Source organism: Ischnura elegans, chromosome 5 (assembly GCF_921293095.1).
Source record: "Ischnura elegans chromosome 5, ioIscEleg1.1, whole genome shotgun sequence".
NCBI classification, from domain to species: Eukaryota; Metazoa; Arthropoda; class Insecta; order Odonata; family Coenagrionidae; genus Ischnura; species Ischnura elegans.
Genome location: NC_060250.1, coordinates 122,412,983 through 122,431,583, shown reverse-complemented (window position 1 = coordinate 122,431,583; position 18,601 = coordinate 122,412,983). Strand labels below are relative to the sequence as shown.

At 38.3% G+C, this 18,601-nt stretch overlaps 1 protein-coding gene and 1 non-coding gene across 5 annotated transcripts in view; one reads left to right on the top strand and one right to left on the bottom strand.

Moving 5' to 3' along the window:
- LOC124159496 (PAN2-PAN3 deadenylation complex subunit PAN3) overlaps positions 1-16,618 on the bottom strand; it is a 32,354-nt gene extending 15,736 nt beyond the window's left edge. The window contains exons 1-7 of one of the 4 annotated variants that reach the window (XM_046535337.1): positions 16,444-16,618; positions 15,142-15,239; positions 13,678-13,767; positions 12,403-12,771; positions 3,880-4,333; positions 2,363-2,647; positions 766-882 (exon numbers count right to left, since the gene is read on the bottom strand). In XM_046535337.1, the coding sequence (XP_046391293.1) occupies positions 766-882; positions 2,363-2,647; positions 3,880-4,333; positions 12,403-12,771; positions 13,678-13,767; positions 15,142-15,216 (1,390 nt within the window). In that variant the 5' untranslated portion in view covers positions 15,217-15,239; positions 16,444-16,618. Of the gene's footprint in view, positions 1-765; positions 883-2,362; positions 2,648-3,879; positions 4,334-12,402; positions 12,772-13,677; positions 13,768-15,141; positions 15,240-15,811; positions 15,996-16,032; positions 16,220-16,443 lie in introns of those variants that run through there. The other 3 variants (XM_046535340.1, XM_046535339.1, XM_046535338.1) reach the window with 3 other exon arrangements.
- Trnaa-ggc lies at positions 6,457-6,528 on the top strand. Its single transcript has one exon. It is a non-coding gene; the product is annotated as a tRNA-Ala (tRNA).
- Positions 16,619-18,601: the final 1,983 nt, after the last annotated feature.

The following is an 18,601-nucleotide window of genomic DNA, read 5'->3' as shown; positions in this document are numbered from 1 at the left end:
AGCTTTGAGATTGTTGTTAAAATTTAAAAAGTTGTAAATATACAATATTATACATGCATGTTTTCTAGATAAATATTTGTATCTTTAAGGTTGAATATGCTGAAGAAGTAAATCTTTGGTACTTAGAATAAAAAGTTAGTAATCAAAATTAATTGACTTCATGTAGGTTTTGATATTGTAATGAACATATAGAAAATAGTAACAAATTACATTTATCAATCAAAATAAATGAATGTAAAACATTTCACCAATACCAATAATTTATACCATGCACTTTAATGCGTTGGATCCCAACTTTAAAAGTGTCTCATTATCTCGGCTACAAAATACCACCACCATCTCTAAGTAATGGAGAAATTGGATAATGAATGATAATATTGGAGAGAATGAAAAATAATATTATCATCTATCTTTTTTTTTCGGGATTTCAGTTCACCAGAGTACATGAATGCGAGACCAGTAACTCACAGAGAGATGACAATCCTCAGGTAACTGCTTCCATAGATTTATTGAGTGGATAAGGTAACTATAAAAACTAGAAACAATTGAGGTGTTACAAAATAAAACAAAGGAAGTTAAGACTTAAGTGACCTAGATGAGTGAATAAATGCCACAATAATTATGAAAAAGTAGGAAGAGTATGGATAGCATTTTCAACAATAATATAGCTTTGCTCAAAATCATACACATGATTAATGACTAAATATTGTATTAATCAATGTTTGCTTTTAAGTACAAAAGTTAATTGAAAAATTCGTAACATACAATGATCTCCAAAAGCTTTCGTTGAAAAAATCTCCCTCAGCTGAACAACATTGGGGTGCTGCAGACGCTTCCACATATCGACAAGCAGCATACACTTGGTGTTAGAAAGACGAAAACCTGAAAAAAATGAAGCACAGAAAGAAACTAGCATGAACAAATTTGAGATTTACAAATTAAAAAATCATCATCCACAATTTAAATGTAAATGGCCTAGACCAGCATATGCAAATGCACATGGAGGTGAGGAGAGACAGCAAAAAAAAGAGTGGTTTCCTATTATTTTTTTATTGCCTAAATCGAAAAGCCTCCTGTAGTTTTAGATTTTTAAGTGACGATATCTATTTTTTGCAATAAAATGAAAAGTGAAAACTTTCAAGCACGCGAAAACACGACGGCTAAGTATGAATGCAGGGAAGAGCTCATGTGATGTCATTCTGGTTCCATCTGCCCCCGTTTGAGACCACCTTGGTGCAAGGCTATGAGCACCGCTACGATGCAAGCTGCTAGCAGGTAGCAGTGTACCCTGTTAGCAGGTAGCGCTTGGCTTAAATGATGATTATTAATACCCTATAAAACAAAGGAAACTTTCCGACCAAAGGCCATGTTAATAGGTGATTATTAAGAAATGTTTCCCTGAGTTCTGTGCCTCATGCATGCATTGGTAATCTCAGACGAAGTAAAACTCCTGACTACTCGTATAGCATCTAGGTCCCTGTGACATCACATGGGTGCCAATCTGACCTTTTTCAAATGAGGTTAAAATTGGCCATTAACATTCGTCTAAACTGGGATTTCCAAAACCAAATAATTTGTATATCATGAATACACTAATGGTGGGCAACGAATCACAATCAATGCCTTTTGTTTTCTTTGATGAAGGAAACTACCCTATTTTGTCCAACCATGTGATTTTACCATTTTGTGATTTGACATTTTAGAACACACATTGAGAAGTAAATGGCATTACAGATACACTTAAAACATTCATAATTTTTATCGATCAAAGCTTTCAGAATAATTGCGGAAGAAAGGGTAAAAAAAATTAGGTGAGAAAATGAAATGATACAGTGAGTTAGACAAACTTAGGAAGTTACCTTGGTTACCTTACCACACCTGCGAGTAATTTTTAACATAAAAGTTCCTCTATGATTCAAATAAATGAGAAAAATTTTTCCCTACCAGACTCACATCATAGAATTTTATTCCTTTAGGTCAGACTTTACCGGAGCTTCCCTAACAGTACTTTGGAAGGTGAAGAGGAGAGCATCAAAAGAATGCAATGACTTCTGGTAACCCTCAGTCCATAATTGTTCTCTTCCATATGCAAAATCTAACTAATTCCAGTCTTTAACAATAGTAAACTGAAGGTTTCACCGATAAAACATTTAAATAAACCAATTAAGACCAAAAACAAAGAATCCCACCTCCCACATAGCAACCTTATACGAAGCACTTTTGCAACCATTAATTATTGGTTATACATAATTATAATTAATGTAAAACTAGAACAGTCCATAGTGGTAATGTCAATGATGTGAATAATCAAATTCACTCATTGAACTGGTAAGTATTTAATGCTCTTTGAGTCAGTTCATACCATGTATCCTTTTGAGGCAGTATCGCACTCCAGTCTTTGAGTGAGTTGCTTTGTAGGTGGACGTAAGGTAGCCTAGGGATGACGATGACTTGTGGTGGTGGTGCACATGGTGTGCTAGCCTCTGGTGTGACTGAAGTGAATGGTGCATCGAGTGACGAGGATGAAGACCATGATGACCAACATGACCCGGTGGTTGACCAACTGCTAACCCTGATAGTCCATTATTAGCATTCAAAGCCTCCAAAGGACATAGGTCGTGGTAATTGTCAACTTCAGTGGGCAAGTCTGTAACAAAAAAGTCAATTGATATACATGATTCAACAATTTCCTGGAAAATGATATGAATAAGTTTTTCTCGCAGTCTGAGTTGTTGTCCATACTATAAGAAGAATCAATTTTCCATAGATAAAATTAATTCAAGGAGGATTATTTTAGATTGCTTTCCGCAATCATTTAGAGCCTTCTATTTGTGATCACAATCTTTTTAGCAGTGATAATGTGATGGTACTCATATTCCTACTGCTCTGTGTAACAACTGGTTTGCTAAAACCACTGGCTGTGAGATCACGGATTCAGAAAATTGGTTTGGACAAATATTTTGAACTCACTGGTGCACCGTCAGGCACCACGTCACTAAGTCGCACCTCGAAGAAGTTGCCTGTGATGCAACTGCTGCAGGACGTGGATCCATGAACACTGAGCACAATTGCACACAACAATGATTAGAAAAAACTAAGCAAGGCATCAGAAAGTGTTCTTATTCTGCAGCATACCCCACTACATTGCAATTTTGCGTTCACTCATGAATGTCACCAACTGATCTAGCTGCGTGTGTGAAGCTGCTGGAGCTGAAAAAATTTCAATGCCCAGGGGAAGGTACAACATGCACAATGCAGCACAGTTCCTGACTTAATAGATGTTAAATTGATGCATTAAATAATTAGTAAAAAATATTTTACTTCACATCTTTGCAACATTATGCTGGTTTTTCACTATGGTTGTGTTTGTCAGCAGCGTATGATGCAAGAAAAGCAGACTTGAAAACACCAGGTCTAGGAATCTTCTTTTTTAATTTACTCATGCACTCAAGCCAAGTTACCATTTTCGTAAGTTAGTCATGTAGTTAGGATATCACCAATGGTGTTGTAGTTTATACACGAGTCATAAAAGGTGAAATGGCTCCTCTACGGTCAATTGTCCTAGCAGAGATTTGATGATTCTATGCATTAAGTTTTCCTGTAAGATCCTTGCTAGCTATTAACAAGAGAAGTGGCTTCTGGCTTTCTTTCATTCTGGAAGCACTAAATCGTGCGAAATGGGCCTGAACTCGACTTGCAAGTCCCAGCCTTTGGACCAAGGAATTATTAAGAACTTCACATTCCTGTATCATAAGAAGCTTGTGTGGTATTACTTGCGGTGGATTGGTATGTATACATTCATCATTTTTGCTCATTTGTTCTTGGATATTGATTAAGACACTCTTCCTTTGTGCTCATTATGCTTTAATTAGTGCTCACCTGGAAATTGTTCTGGATCCGGCTGGGCTAGCGTTAACGCATGCTTGCGAAGAGTGTCTGCACGAAGTTCTTCAGCAACCAAGAACCAAGACGACATAGGAGGAGGTGCCGGCAGAGGCCGAAGTGTGGGTCCAGATGGAGATGGTCCTGAGGATATAGCTGGCTGAGATGATGATGTAGGAGACGTTGGTCGAGGAGAAGAGGTAGGAACAGCCAGTGGGGGCGAGGAACGAGGAGACGTGGCAGTCAGAGGGGCAGTGCCAAGATGAGACGGGGGTCCTGGGTACACCCGATATGCCGAGAACACAAGCGATGGCCCAGTGGTGACGGGAGGCACGGGGCCAGCTGGGCAGTGGGGGGCCACCTGCATTGGGTGGTGCATGTTCAAGTGGGGATGGATGGCTGCAGAGTCACCACCCGCTGGATAGAAGTATGTTGTTCCGCCAACATTCTCCTGCAATGAAAAATTCAATAGATTAGTTTTCAGGCATGGGTGCACAGTTACCCATTAAAATATCTTAAAAATACAGCATCAAATATACAATTAAAGCTTTAATTTCAAATAAAATAATCTATCTAAGACAGAACCAAGTTTGAAAAGACCTGAAATTTCTACATTGCCTTGTACATAATTGGTGTACGGGATCCACACTATGCCAGCAACTGTGAATGGCGCAGGCAAAAAGCCAAAAGCTGGCCATTATGTTGGGGCGTAAAATAACTTCTTTCAAAATTCTGACTGACCTTTAGGGTGGGTCTTGCAAAACTTTTTTTGAAATTCTAGGGTCAACATATCAAAAAAAGTATCTCATAATACGTAACTAACAAAAATATTTGTTTTGTTAGTTACGTACTATGAGATACTGACCTGACATGTGCCAACTTTGTTAAAGCAAACCTTGATAAATTTCCTTCTAATGCCACCTTCCACCATCATCACACAAGATCAAGTAATAATATACACCACAAACAGTACTCAAGCTCCCTCTGTTAAAAGGATCCCAGGCATTCAGCCTCTGCTATATTTAACAAAATCCCTGACGAAATAAAAGATTGCACCTCAATTTATGTATTTAAGAACAATCTGAAACTTCTTCTCTCTAAAAAGTGCTATTACAGCATTTCCGAATATATGGAAGATTATTTGTAAATATGATGATCTCCATGATGCTAGTTGTGGCATCTTATTTTAGCCATACTATTGTACTGTACTTCATTTCATCAATTCTTATGTATTTAGAAAATTTATTTTTATTGCTTCTATGTAAATTGTAAATCTTGATGACACATCATCATTGTATTTTAATTTTATATTATTATTAGCTTTTTTATGACATAGCCATGCAATTGTACTCTTGCCAATCGGCGAAATAAATTATTATTATTATTTTTGCAGTCATACTATTACCTACAGTGCTTCTGAAGCAATTTTTTAAGGATAACGTGAAGCCTGACACAACAATCTTTTCCTGCTATTTTTCAAGCTGTGATATAATTTGAAGATCTTTTTCAGTCAAATATGTACCAGTCATGTTCGTTATTGTCAACTCAAGTCACAGAGACATGGAGGCCACTTCATTAATCATTATATGATCATAAAATACTAATAAACCTGAAAATTAAAGACAACTTCATCAAAAATGATAACCATGGTATTTGGATTATGCATATGCTAGCACCACCATAAAAATCCTTTACTTGAATAATCACACTTTCTGTACCTTTTCAATCTACCAGCATTCTCCTTGCACTGTGCCAAGAGCTCAAATCAATGGGAGACACAAGTTCCCAGTTTCTGTACTTTTAGTCTTTTTTCCCCATCTAGAGTACAAGTGCCTCTCCTGACATAGAAGGGTGAAATAGATATTGTCTGAGGCGTGACTTTGTGAAAATGCTTCTTGTCAAATCGCAAAAACCTTGTAGATTTCACATTAGAGGGAGACGGACTGGAAACGCCAACTGCATATATCATGCAGCTCGCCTGGCTTTGCTTTGGAGATAACAACGTAGCTCACAAAATAGCAAGATATGACATGTTTCTCCTCGACTCCCTCATTCCCCTTCAAATCTCCTTTACGCACGTCTGCTGTCCACCCCTTCCTCTTGAGATTGCTGAGTGGTCGTCTTGCTCTGTTCCCGCACCTCTTCGTACGTGAGTCAATGTTGTTCTAAACTTGTCAATTACGTCGCAGATTGCAAAGTTGCAATTTAAAAGCACTGAAGGAACAAGTGACTTTGTACGCAGTCACGCGCACGGGTGCAAAGTTAAATACACCAAAGGATGAAGTTCGCCATGAAAAAATATTTGACTTAGCCGGGATTCGAACCCGGATCTCCCGATTGCCGAACTTCATCCTTTGGTGTATTTAACTTTGCACCCGTGCGCGTGACTGCGTACAAAGTCACTTGTTCCTTCAGTGCTTTGAAATTCGTCGCCGCAGACCAGCGGCAAATAAGGGTTTTTCTCCCCGACAGTGGCTTAGTAAGCACGACCCTCGCCACATGTGCCACAGTGTGGACTTGTGACGTCAACATCTTGTTCGGTAAAACCCATCCTGAAGTTCGCTCTGAGAAGATGGCTTGGTGGTGTAACTGGTAGCACGCCTGACCGGCAATCGGGAGATCCGGGTTCGAATCCCGGCTAAGTCAAATATTTTTTCATGGCGAACTTCATCCTTTGGTGTATTTAAGTTGCAATTTAATTTAACAATGTAATGATAAAAATGTATTTCATTGGGTGGAATTTTTTTTATAGAGATTAGGAGAGCTCAACTTATGCCATAAGCGAGCACTGTGGTGTGAAACAGTGGCGTAACTATGGGGGGAACGAGGGGATAGATCCCCCCCAAAGCCTCAGAGAAAAAAAAAACAATTATTTGAAACTATTGTCTAGTTTCAACATTCAATAACTGCATCTGCTTAAAGTCAAATTTTTAGTGCCAAAATGATGTAAAATGTATTTCCAGGCATGTCGTTCTCCAAAAATTTTCCCGGATTGCCTGGGGGGGGGGGGGTCACCACCCCAGGTAATCCCATCCCCCCCAAAGCAAAATCCACCTCACCACAACTGAAGCATTTGCTGGTGAAGCACAAGTCAGCATGCGATGAGAAAGTGACGAAATTTTGGGTGAAACGTGCATGAGGAAAATAGGGTAGTTTCCTTCATCAAAGAAAACGAAAGGCATTGATTGCGATTCGTTACCCACCATTAGTGTATTCATAATACACAAATTATTTGGTTTTTGAAATACCGGTTTAGACGAATGGCAAGGGTCAAATTTTATCCTCATTTGAAAAAGGCCAGATTGGCGCCCATGCGATTCCACTCCGCATGACGTCACAGGGACCTAGTTTCTACACGAGAGGATAGGAGTTATGCATCGTCTGAGGTTACCAATGCAAGCATGAGGCACAGAGCTCAGGGAAACATGTCTTAATAATCACCTATTAAAACTGGCTAATGTCGGAAAGTTTTCTTCGTTTGATAAGGTATTAATAAACCTTTTTTAAGCCAAGCGCTACCGTTCAGCAAGGTACTCAGCTATCCGCTAGCATCCTGCGACGTATCAGAGCTAAGCCTCGCCTCAAGGTCATCTCACCGGGCGGGAGGGGGAACCAGAAATACGACGTACGGAGATATTTCCCGACATTCATACTTAAGCGTCGCGTTTTCGCGCGCTTGAAAATTTTCACTTTTCATTTAATCGCGAAAAATAGATGTTGTCATTTAAAAATCTAAAAGCGCGAAATACGTACTCCAGGAGTAATAATCTTTCGATTAAGGCAATAAAAAAATAATAGGAAACCACCCTATTTGAATACTGTCAAATTACTTGAAAGCTTATAAAAAAGATTTTTAATCAGTTAAAATATTAAAATGTGTATTAAAATCTAAGGTAGTGTATTCCTTTGATCCCATGTACCCAGAAGAAACTTGAATAATTACATTTTTTTATAGCAGGCAATAAAAAATGCATTTGGATCCGAAAATATCCGAACATCTGACATCTGTAATCAAGTATCCGATTCGGATCCCAAAAAATTCTGGATCCATCTATGCCTATAATCTGCTGCTATTTATTGTCAGAAGAGAATAACAGTCAACAACTTGACAACTTAATTACCAAAATGAAGAAACCAGAGCAATTTCCACAATTTTACATTTATTAATACTACCGGTTTCACTTTGCAGCATCATCAGGTACAATATATCTAAGTGTGCAACGTCTTAAATAGGAAAGGCAGGATGGGGGTGGTAAGATGGGAAGGCAGAGGAAGGGGAAGAAAGGAAGGGAAGGGTGTACAATCACAGGTGCTTGGAAAAACCGAGGATGGAGTCAGTGTGACGAATATACAACTAATGGCCTTAATGTCTTCACTCCAAAGGGGTTGGTGGGAAGGCCCCAGGCTCCTCTACTTCGCTGGGTTCCAATCTCTTTTGGTCACTCGGTCCGGTCACCTAACCCCTGGATGCCTCATGGTGTCGGCCGTCGAGGAGGATGGGGGGGGGGGGGGGGGGGGAAGAGGGCATACCGCGTCCTGGTGGAAAGAAGGGATGGGAAGGGGAGGACGAAGGGTTACTGGAAGTCAATGGATAGGAGGGGTGAGCTGGTGTAGTATAGAAGTTCGTTGAGGAGGGGCTTATTACTCTTCTTCCTTATATTTATTTCTATTTGTTCCAGGGCATCAAGTTTTCTTCATTTGTCGGCTACGTGGAGAATAACCGGATCAAATTCGAAACATGGCCTTATTTTAACAGGTGTTTGGCCACCATGGATGTCTCATCTCTGTTTTCTTTGCAATTCTTGAGTTCCTTTATTCTCGTGGTGAAATCACGACCTGATTGCCCTACATAGCTCGCTCCAAAATCACAAAATACCTTGCACACCCCGTTAATTTTTGTTTTTTCAATAGTGTCCTTGTTTTTACATAGTAGTTGTTTGAGGGAGTTTGGTTTGTAGAGGGTGACTTTGTATTTGGCCTTAGGAATGAGATTCACTATTTTATAAGATAACTTGCGAAAAAACGGAAGTTTACACCACTTTCTTCGATTATTGATGTCTGCTGGCAGGAGGGAAGTACTGAGGCCAATCGCGTGCTTCTTCCGTTTCTTGGAGAGGAGAGAGTTGATCATGTCAACACTGAATCTGTTGTTCACTGCAATCTTCTTAATAGTTACAAGTTCCTTTTTATAATTGATCTCCGACATGGGTATATTTATAAGTCTATGAATCATTGAATTAAAGCTGGATAATTTATGTGAAATCGGGTGAGAGGAATCTGAAGGTATTAGTTGATCCATGCAGGTAGGCTTCCTGTAGATAGCAAATTCGTGTTTTGACGAACTTATAGTGATGGAAAGGTCCAAAAAGTTGATCCTTTTGTCGTCTTCAAGTTCCATGGTGAAAGTGATGGCTTCATGTATTGAGTTGAGGAATGATTTAAAGTTGTTTAATTGTCTGTGGCTGCCCGTCCAACAGCAAACGACATCGTCGACATATCAAAACCAATATTTGAAGCTTATTTGCTCTTATGGTCGAGGATTTTCTCTTCTAAATTGCTCCTGAAAATTTCGGCTAATATTGGAGATAGTGGTGAGCCCATGGCCAGGTCCTCCTTTTGTTTGTAGTATACTCCGTCGAACAGAAAGTAATTTTGATCAACACAAATCTTCATTAGTCTATGCAATTCTCCAGCTAGTTTGGGTGTTACAATAGCACAGTCTAAGGTCTCTTTTGCCATTCTAGGCACTTCTTGAGTGGGGATGGAGGTGAATAAGTTTTGGACATCAAAAGACACTAGTTTGGCATTTGGTGGCAAGTTCACACTTCATAGTTTTTCCGGCAAACTTATGGAATTTTTAATAGCGTACTTGGCTGAAAAGTCCGTCAATTGTCAATATAACTAAATAATTGTCTTGAATTACTTGACATAGCATGGACAAATTTCTCTAATGACACCCAATACCGTAAATGTCTGAATATAGTCCCCCTTTTTTTTTTTTCCAAAAATGCCTATGGTATAAAGGGGGGGGGACTATATTCAAATGCATTTTTTTAACTTTTCCCAAAACTGAAGCCTCAAAATTAGGGGGTGGGGGACTATATTCGAAGAAATACGGTATATCACAGAAAATTTTATTCTCTTTGCAGAGTTTAGCAGATAGTTACTAAAGTTCTCCTCTTGTACCATTAACTCCAGTTCCCATGGTATACTTTCAGAAATGTAAATTCCCCTAACTCCATTCATCCCTTAGAGGTGGTATATGCTTGAGGAATAAGGATATCCATGCTGCTGTTGCCATTGTGTACAATCACCAATGACTATAACTGTAGATGTACTAGAAATATGATTTTTTTTAAAGGACTGGGAGGGCAACCTGTGCGAGACGAAGACTTTTTAATGGTTCATTAGGTTATAAATTCTTAGAGGCAAAAAAAAAATCAAAATTCACAAAATTCTAGCAAACCTTTAGCATAGATACTTCCATAAAATAGATGTCTGATTTAAATCTTAAATGGTTAGCCTTGCCATATGGGCACAGCTGCAATGGTCTGAATACACATTTGCATAATATGAGAAATATTTCACAGAAATTTTTATCCCCCCAATAATTGCATCCTTGCAGACAAAAAATAGCAAAAAACACGAGGCAACGTCTTGTTCCCGCAGTAGAAATTATCAAAGTTGTCAAAATTCTAAAAGCTCGAAAAACTGCCTTTGAAGAGAAGCATCGCTAACTTATGTGGGTCTGACGTCAAAACTGCCATCCCGAGGGAGTCTCCCACTAGAAGCCATCATTTCGGCCACTTTCTTAGGGATTCAGCGCAGTAGCATCATAGTACAGTGGGCTGCAACACTATGCTAAGAGAGAAGTATTTTAACAATACTTTAACTCATACATCTAAGCAGCTATTACTTCTACAATCACAGGTGCCCAGTGGCATAATTAGGAATATACTTTGGGTGGGATAAAGAGGTCTAGGGGGCGACTCCATCCCCAGCAACAATGGCAAAGACAACAGGAAAATTTTTGAAAACTGACATGCCTAGAAATACATATTACACCATTTTGGGACTTAAAATTTGGGTTTCACTGGTAATTCTGCGGTAAATCATCACATCAGGGAAAACATAAATATGTATACTATAAAATTTTCTGAGGCTTTCGGGGGGGGAAATCTATCCCTTCATCCTCCCCAAAGGTATGCCACAGCAGGTTCCACTTTCTTGAATAATAGGATAATTGAAGAAATAATGCACTTTGCTCGTATTCCACCATATTTATTTACACACAACTGGTCTCTATGCTAGCACATCAATCTCCCTTGGGAGTTTGTTCCCTGTATGAAGTGCTAACGTTTAATCCGTTGGTGTTTCAATTAAATAATATGGAATGAGGAATCAGTGCACTATTTGTACATCTTCAAAGAAGATGTCTCTTTCCCAAAGGAGATGTAGTACTCCGTTGTTAGTACTATATTGGTTTTTTTCCGGTTTGTGGACACATAATTGACTCCTATCCAATAGTATGGCACTATGAGTCGCCGTTCATTCTGTTCTAGCAGGAAAAAGAGGAATTTTGTTGAAGTGCCTATGAGAAGTACGACCAATTTCCTATTTGTGATAAAAAATTTACAACAAATTGTTACGCAGATAAATGGTAAACTTTTTATATGAGGTATTTCATATTTTCCATATAAATTCTGCAAAACCTAGGAATAGGCTTCGGCTACAGAATATAGCAGAAACACTATGATAGGAATACATGCTCCACTATCTAATTTTTTTAAATCCGTTATTTTCAATTCTAATTTGTTTACTTGCGGCACTATATCTTAAATCAATTCAATAAAATTTTACTTCAACCCGAAGATGTGAGCAGCAAAACCCACAAAAATGGAAATATGGATTCCCTTGAAAGCCTCCATTCTTACAACAAAATACCTTTCATACATAGGCAATGGTTGTAGCATAGATAACATAGCCACACAAAATAATGAAGAATAAATGAAATTTCCAACTTGTCTATGATGTTAGTTAATGATATTTGCTATTTTTTCATGAATCATTTATTTACTTGTGAAGTACCGAATGCAAATTTGCATTTACTAACAATATAATGAATGAAAAGTACATTATAGAATAGGGGACTTCCTAGTCTCAACCTAGCCCGAATAAAGGCATCTTATTATTAGTATTATTTCCTTACGAGACTTCATATTTACCTTCTACTTGAGACTTTCTGCCATTGCTAATTGAGAAATGTATGTGAGAAATAATGTATATGTGCTTTTGCAAATCAGGCTTTAAGAACAAATATGTACACATATTTAAATATAAGATGACATAATACAATAAAAATGGAGTAAATAATGAATATTTTTGCATAATAATTAATTACATTTGTGGATTTACAAAGTATTTTCTTAAAAGTGTTACATTTTGAAATTACATGCACCAGTTGAAAGTAAAAAAGATGCAAAAAAAATCAAAATATAGGAGCCAAAACAAAGAGTGTACCTGATATGTAGGTACTGGTACAGCCATTTCTATCGTTGCCTTTTCATCTAAGGCCGCAGGCATGTTGGGTGATGGAGAGCAGCGAATTCTACCGGGTGATGATGTAGGCGAGGTGGACTGGTTGTGAAGCTGCATCGAGGACGATGGCATCCCAGTGGGTGAAGTGCCAGACTCAAAACCACCCAGAGTATGAAGGGGGGAGGATGGGAGGGGGGAGACGGCAGGTGGCCCCGCTACTCTTCGGCGTGCACTAGTGCTAGGGGAGGCGGCCAGGCCAGGGAACGAGCCCAGGAAGTTGGCGGGAGGATAAAAGGGAGGGGTGGGGGAGGGCGGAGAATGTCCACCCAAAGGCAGCCCTGAAGAAGGAACCTGACAACCGACAAAAAGAGAAAGACAACTTTCTCAAGCAGAGACAAAATATTCATGGCCCGTTTAACAATTTCTAAGAAAAAATCCGTGAGAGTATGCAACCTGAGCTTTAAGGAAATCCACCTGAGAAGTCTACTGAATGATAATATCACAAAAATTTCAAATTACATACTCTCTTAAAATTGCATACAATTTTTTACCGTTCAAAAATTAGGATTTTCAAGATAAATACTTTGGGAGGTCAAATTTTAAAATCTACAAATTCCCATAGGCTCTTACAGCAACATTTGCCAATACATGGAAATCAAATGGAAAGTTCACTCCTTTAAATATGGTGGCATTTACACAAGAAAAAAAATCTGGCTGTTAAAAAAAAATTCAGTGGCTCCAATATTGCAGTCTGCAGACCTCAGTAAGAGACTTGGGAGCAGTCCACTTGACAAATAAAATAAGAGTGAAAGTTAGGTAAGTTGAACAAATTAATTGTTTCCAGCAAAATCATTTTGCTTAATCAGCTATAAATTTCACAATGGGCAAGGAACTGAGAAGGGGTTACATGCAGTTGATAGGTGGTGAATTGGGACGACCTGAAAATGACTTAAATCCAGGGAGATAGTTCTAAAGATTCCTTTACCTTAGGAACTACTGCTATAGCTTTGGTCTAAACATAAGACTCAAAAGAATAAAAACAAATGAAAGAAAGGAGGAGCCGTGGAGTGTACCATATAGTACAGTTTACAATATGGTCTGACAATACATTCCATTATGCTGAATAATAATTTATTACAGGATACTAGGGATGTGTGGGTGGTAAATTTAGATCTTGACTATAATATACATTATGATAGATTAATGAAAGTAATTAAAAAATTGTGGAAAAGCAAAGATGCAAACAATCATTCTCACCTTTTTCTCTAAACTAAGTCCAGAAATACCTTTCGCCAAAGCATTACTTGAAACAGTTGAGGGATGGTTGTTTATTGCTGACTGATGGCTCTGAAATGATTTCACATTTAAATTCCAATTATTCCACATGAAAATGAATGCCACGTAAAAGGATTAAATAAATTTAAAAAATCCACTATTCCATCAAATAAAAAGATGATTCATGGGCTTATGAAGCAGTGTATTAGTGAATATGTAAAAAGCGTACCTACAGTCACAGCCCCACATCACTTTACCTTTCCTGAATTTTTCAGGTAAAGTAAGATTAAATGAAAATAATTCCAACTTCAGAGGGTAGATAGTATAAAAATGCCTCATGGCTTCCCCTGAATTTGCTGGTAAATGTCCAGTCTCATGCTTATAAAAAATGCAAATCAATTAAGAACTACTTAACTAATATAATATATTAAATTCAGACTTGGTATTGGTTTAACCCTAAATGCAGACAAGGCGAGTCTCTCGGACTCATCGCACCACATTTTTGAGAATTTAATTATGTTATTGAAATGTCAGCATTGCATAAATTTTTGACTTCTTCTAATTGTATATTTCCAATAAATTAGAGTAATTCAAACTTCTTTCAAAATTAAGTGACCTAGAAAATTTTTTTTTCTCTGAATTCCTACAAATCTGGGCAAGGTGAGTCCGTGGGACTCACGACGTTTCTTACTTTCTTCTAAGCCTACATATTAAATTGTCAATTTATTGTCAAAAATTGCAATGTACATGTGAATATGAATATTTTGTCTTTTTATTCTGTGAAAACAGAAAGAATTGGTCAAAAGAGTCTACTGGACTCGCTGTTTGACTATGTCTGACATTAATAAGTAACGTAAAACTTTTATTTAACAAAAAATAATATATTTTATGTCAAATGATTCCTTAGCATGCAATAAATACAAAGTGATGTGAAAATTAATATTTATCATTGCTACATAGTTTTACTAAAAAGCATAAGTTAAAAGAGCCCAACAGACTCAACTTGTCTGATTATGTCAGAAAAATATGTTGTCTGTATTACTTAGGGTTAAAATATTTTTCTTGAATTGTGAAAAAAAGGTGGCTACAAGGTGCATTTTCGTGTTCATTCTGACGTTCATACATTTACACATTAACTCGTACAGGTTAATGTACTATGTAAACAGGCCTTAAAGTAGGTACAAAGCAGAAAAACAAGTGACAGTCAGAAAAGGAAAATGACAGGTACCAAAATATAGTGGGCCACTTTCAAAGTGTCTTAATTCAAACAGACACACACAGGTTATGGGGCAAAATGAGAAGACAGTGATCAAACCACCATGAAAGCTAATAACAAAAAAAGTTTATGGTATCTTCATTAAGCTATTAATGATCACAGTTTGCAACCTAACCATAGCATAGAAGACAAGTACGCCTCAATTTAACAAGGAGGGAACAAGAAATTACCATATACGTAGCCAACTTGGACTCTTGAGGAACCCCATTGGTTTGCTGGGAGAAGGCTAAGAACAAAGGATCCATCCCCAGAGCTTCCCCTGGGACACCTAAAACAAATAAGTAGGTTAAATGACAAGTACCGAAATCTCAGCCTCTGACACACTCTTGTCAATTATCACGTTCGGAAGGCTCTGACGCCAAGTAACTTGGAGGAAAGCCATGCGGCAGAATATCATAGCCCATTAAATAAGCATGTATCGAAATAAACTCGCAATGGCACAATTTTGGTTCCTAAAGTTGAAAGACGTAAAGGAAAACTAATAAGGAAACTAAGTGTAGGGTGAATACTTTTCTAAATTGGAAGAGAGCCTTTTCAACATCGACAGAAAAAAAGGCTGAAACCAAAAACTACTATGACTTCAATAGAACTTCGTAAAAAACAGAGGTACAGTAAATAAATACGATAAATGAATCTTTCCTCTTCGGTATAAATTTATGGTTCAATGACATCACAGAAATTAGAACTTTGCAATCCATGACCATAAAAACTAGGACACAACGTCAGTAAACTTCTAATCAGGAGAAAGATTACGGAAGTCAAAGAAAGACTCCCATTTCACATGGACTCTTTAGGACAGATGTCTTCACGATTCGTGTAAATGCAATGACTCGTACTAACTTAACACAAAGGTAAGACTCCCTGAAAACACATTAAGGCCAGAGGTACTCCGTAACACAATATCACCTATCTCTTTTTCCTTAATCACATGCTCGATGCTTAACTCTGAATTTATGTTCCATCAAGCACAGACCAAGCTACACAGAATGGCTCAGAAGTCGCACAGCATCGATGCGAGACTGGCAAGAAATCGACGTCAGCGCTGCGGTTGCTACACTTACTGTTTTATGACAGCTTGTCAAGTTTTCATGGTCTTCTCCGTGGTATCCAATTCGGCACGGCCACAGAAATGCAATACCTTTTCGCAAAAAATCCAAAGAATCCACACGAACATATTGCTTAATCAAATGGCATTACTTTCCAAATGAAAATATTCTTGCGTAAATTTTCCCTTCGATGTGCGCATTACCGAATGCGCACTCAATTTGAACTTCATGAACCCATGCTATTTCTCAACGCAGCGCAATTCAGGAATTTTTACCTTCCAAGATGACAAGAATTGAATAGGCAGAGGTCAGCCAAAGAAAATCATCAGCAAATAGTTTCATTGATTTCAATTTAATAGACCATAGAAAGCAACATGAAATACACCAGAAACGGCGTATATCATCCCATTGTACTAATTCTCTCACCTCAAAGTGCACCTGATGTTGTTGACCTCGACTAATTTAGTTCCAGCATAATCAGAGCGAGGTAAACACGATAAAATATGAATCTCAGTTAGCCTGATTGACACATAAATCAAGGGTATACTATCCAAACGTAGGAGTTCATTCAATCGCTGTTGTGGCAGTAGTTTCGCCAAAACATTCCTTCGATACGTTCGATATTGCAGACGAAGCGCCGAAGTGGACATCCGTTGAACTACGTGCTCCTGCGCGAACTTGATGGGCGCTGATTCTGTTGATGATTTTCTCATCCAAACGCTGCATTTTCTCATCCAAGCGCTGCACAAGCCGTCATTTCGCTGCGAAGCAGTTAGGGATAGCAGACGACGTCTAACTTCATACGTGGGGCGAGGAGGTATATCCAGTGGATATGCATTATAAATTCGAAATAAGCTTATTTATTAAATGACTAACAAAGACGAGGCGTTAATTGAAATTTTATGGTTTTAAATGCGAAAATAATACTTTACTACTTGACATACGTCGGAACGAAGGTTAAAGAAAGTTAAGGAAAGCGCGTTCCGGCAAGGCTAATTCTGCCATGACGTCACTGCCGTATAAAATATATTCCTTATGTTATTGTTAGCATGATACTTCACCCACTACACCACCGGAATGATTGCGTTTTTAAGAAGTTTCAATTTCCAAAATGTCGTTTGTGTTCATATAGATATCCCGAAAAGTTAAACCCCATTTTAGATGTGACGTGGGAGGAATTAAGAACTAATAATTGGGTCTTTTGCGTTTTTTTTACAGCGGCGCAAGTGAATGAATTTCTCTGGTACTCTAAGTATGTACTTTGAAATTTCCCGGTTGTATGAAAAAAATTAGACAAAATTTTGGAAGACGACTTCAAGTAGTTCCTAAGCTGGCCGCATGCACACGGTCGATCGAAAAGTCGATTTTCAAAAATCCATCTGGCACAATGAAAAAAGTTGTGGGACTGATAAAAAATGAATCCTAAAAAAATTGAAATCTCTAGGTTAGTTCCTGATCTTCGCTCAAATGCCATTCGGTGGGAGGGGGGAAGGTCGAATATAAAAAAGTTCATATTTTATGGTCGATCTGTAAAGATTTTGACGAGTTTCTGTTCTAATAGGGAAAAAATTCGTGCATTTTGAATTTGATGCCACCGCGTTAAGCTATAATAATGCCAAATTTGAGTGCGCGTCCGCAAAGAAAATATTCCAACACCCACGCAGCGTCGCAGAAAGTAGAGCGACAGGCCACTCGAGTCCCACTCGTTGCTCACCTCTCCCCCTCCTGCGCCCCGAACGCACCAAAACTCATCCTGCGTGTGCTCCTAGGATGGCGATCATATTTGTAGGGGCGCAGCTAAGAATTAAGGCTAGGGGGGGTTTTAGGCGCAACTAATACTTCGGGGTGTGAGGTATTTCATACCTGCCAGGATAAGCCTGGAGTTGTGGGGGCCGTCCTCCAGAAAAATTTTAAGATTAATGGTTCAAAATTGCGAGTTTTACGGATTTCTGAGGGATATTTGATTAATCCTGACACTATAAGCAATACTGATCCAATTAAGTAAAATGTAAATTAAGTAAAAAAAATTTAAAAAAATTTAAAAAACTTAAAAATTCCTATGAGTTCTGGGGGGGATTTTATCCCCCAAAACCCCTCCCTCGCTGCACCACTGCATCTTTTATAATATAAATTGGCACAAGTGAGAAGGTAAAAAAGAATGCTTCGTCGGGATTAAACAAATCAACGTTACCAAATTTTAGAGAAGTGATGAAATATTTTTGTATTGTTCGTGATATTTTTAGATCTGAGATCGTAGGCACGGAGCCTATGGTCTATGAAGGGGCCTCTCAAGCAGCTAGAAAGAGGGGCTCATTAATCTGGGAGAATTAGCATCATAATTCACTCACTATAGCACATTACTCTGTCCGTCACGGAACAGGGCATGTTCGATAAATGGGAGAATGATAGAATTATTTATGGATAATATCTCCATTGATGGTACAAGCAACGGACATGATACGGAGACCCTTGCAGGACAGAATGTCACACAAGAGGGTCAATATTTCCAAAATTTCGGATTTGCATGTACTTTGGCAGTGATGTGAGGCATCTGCAGATGCGGTCACAAACCACACAGAACACC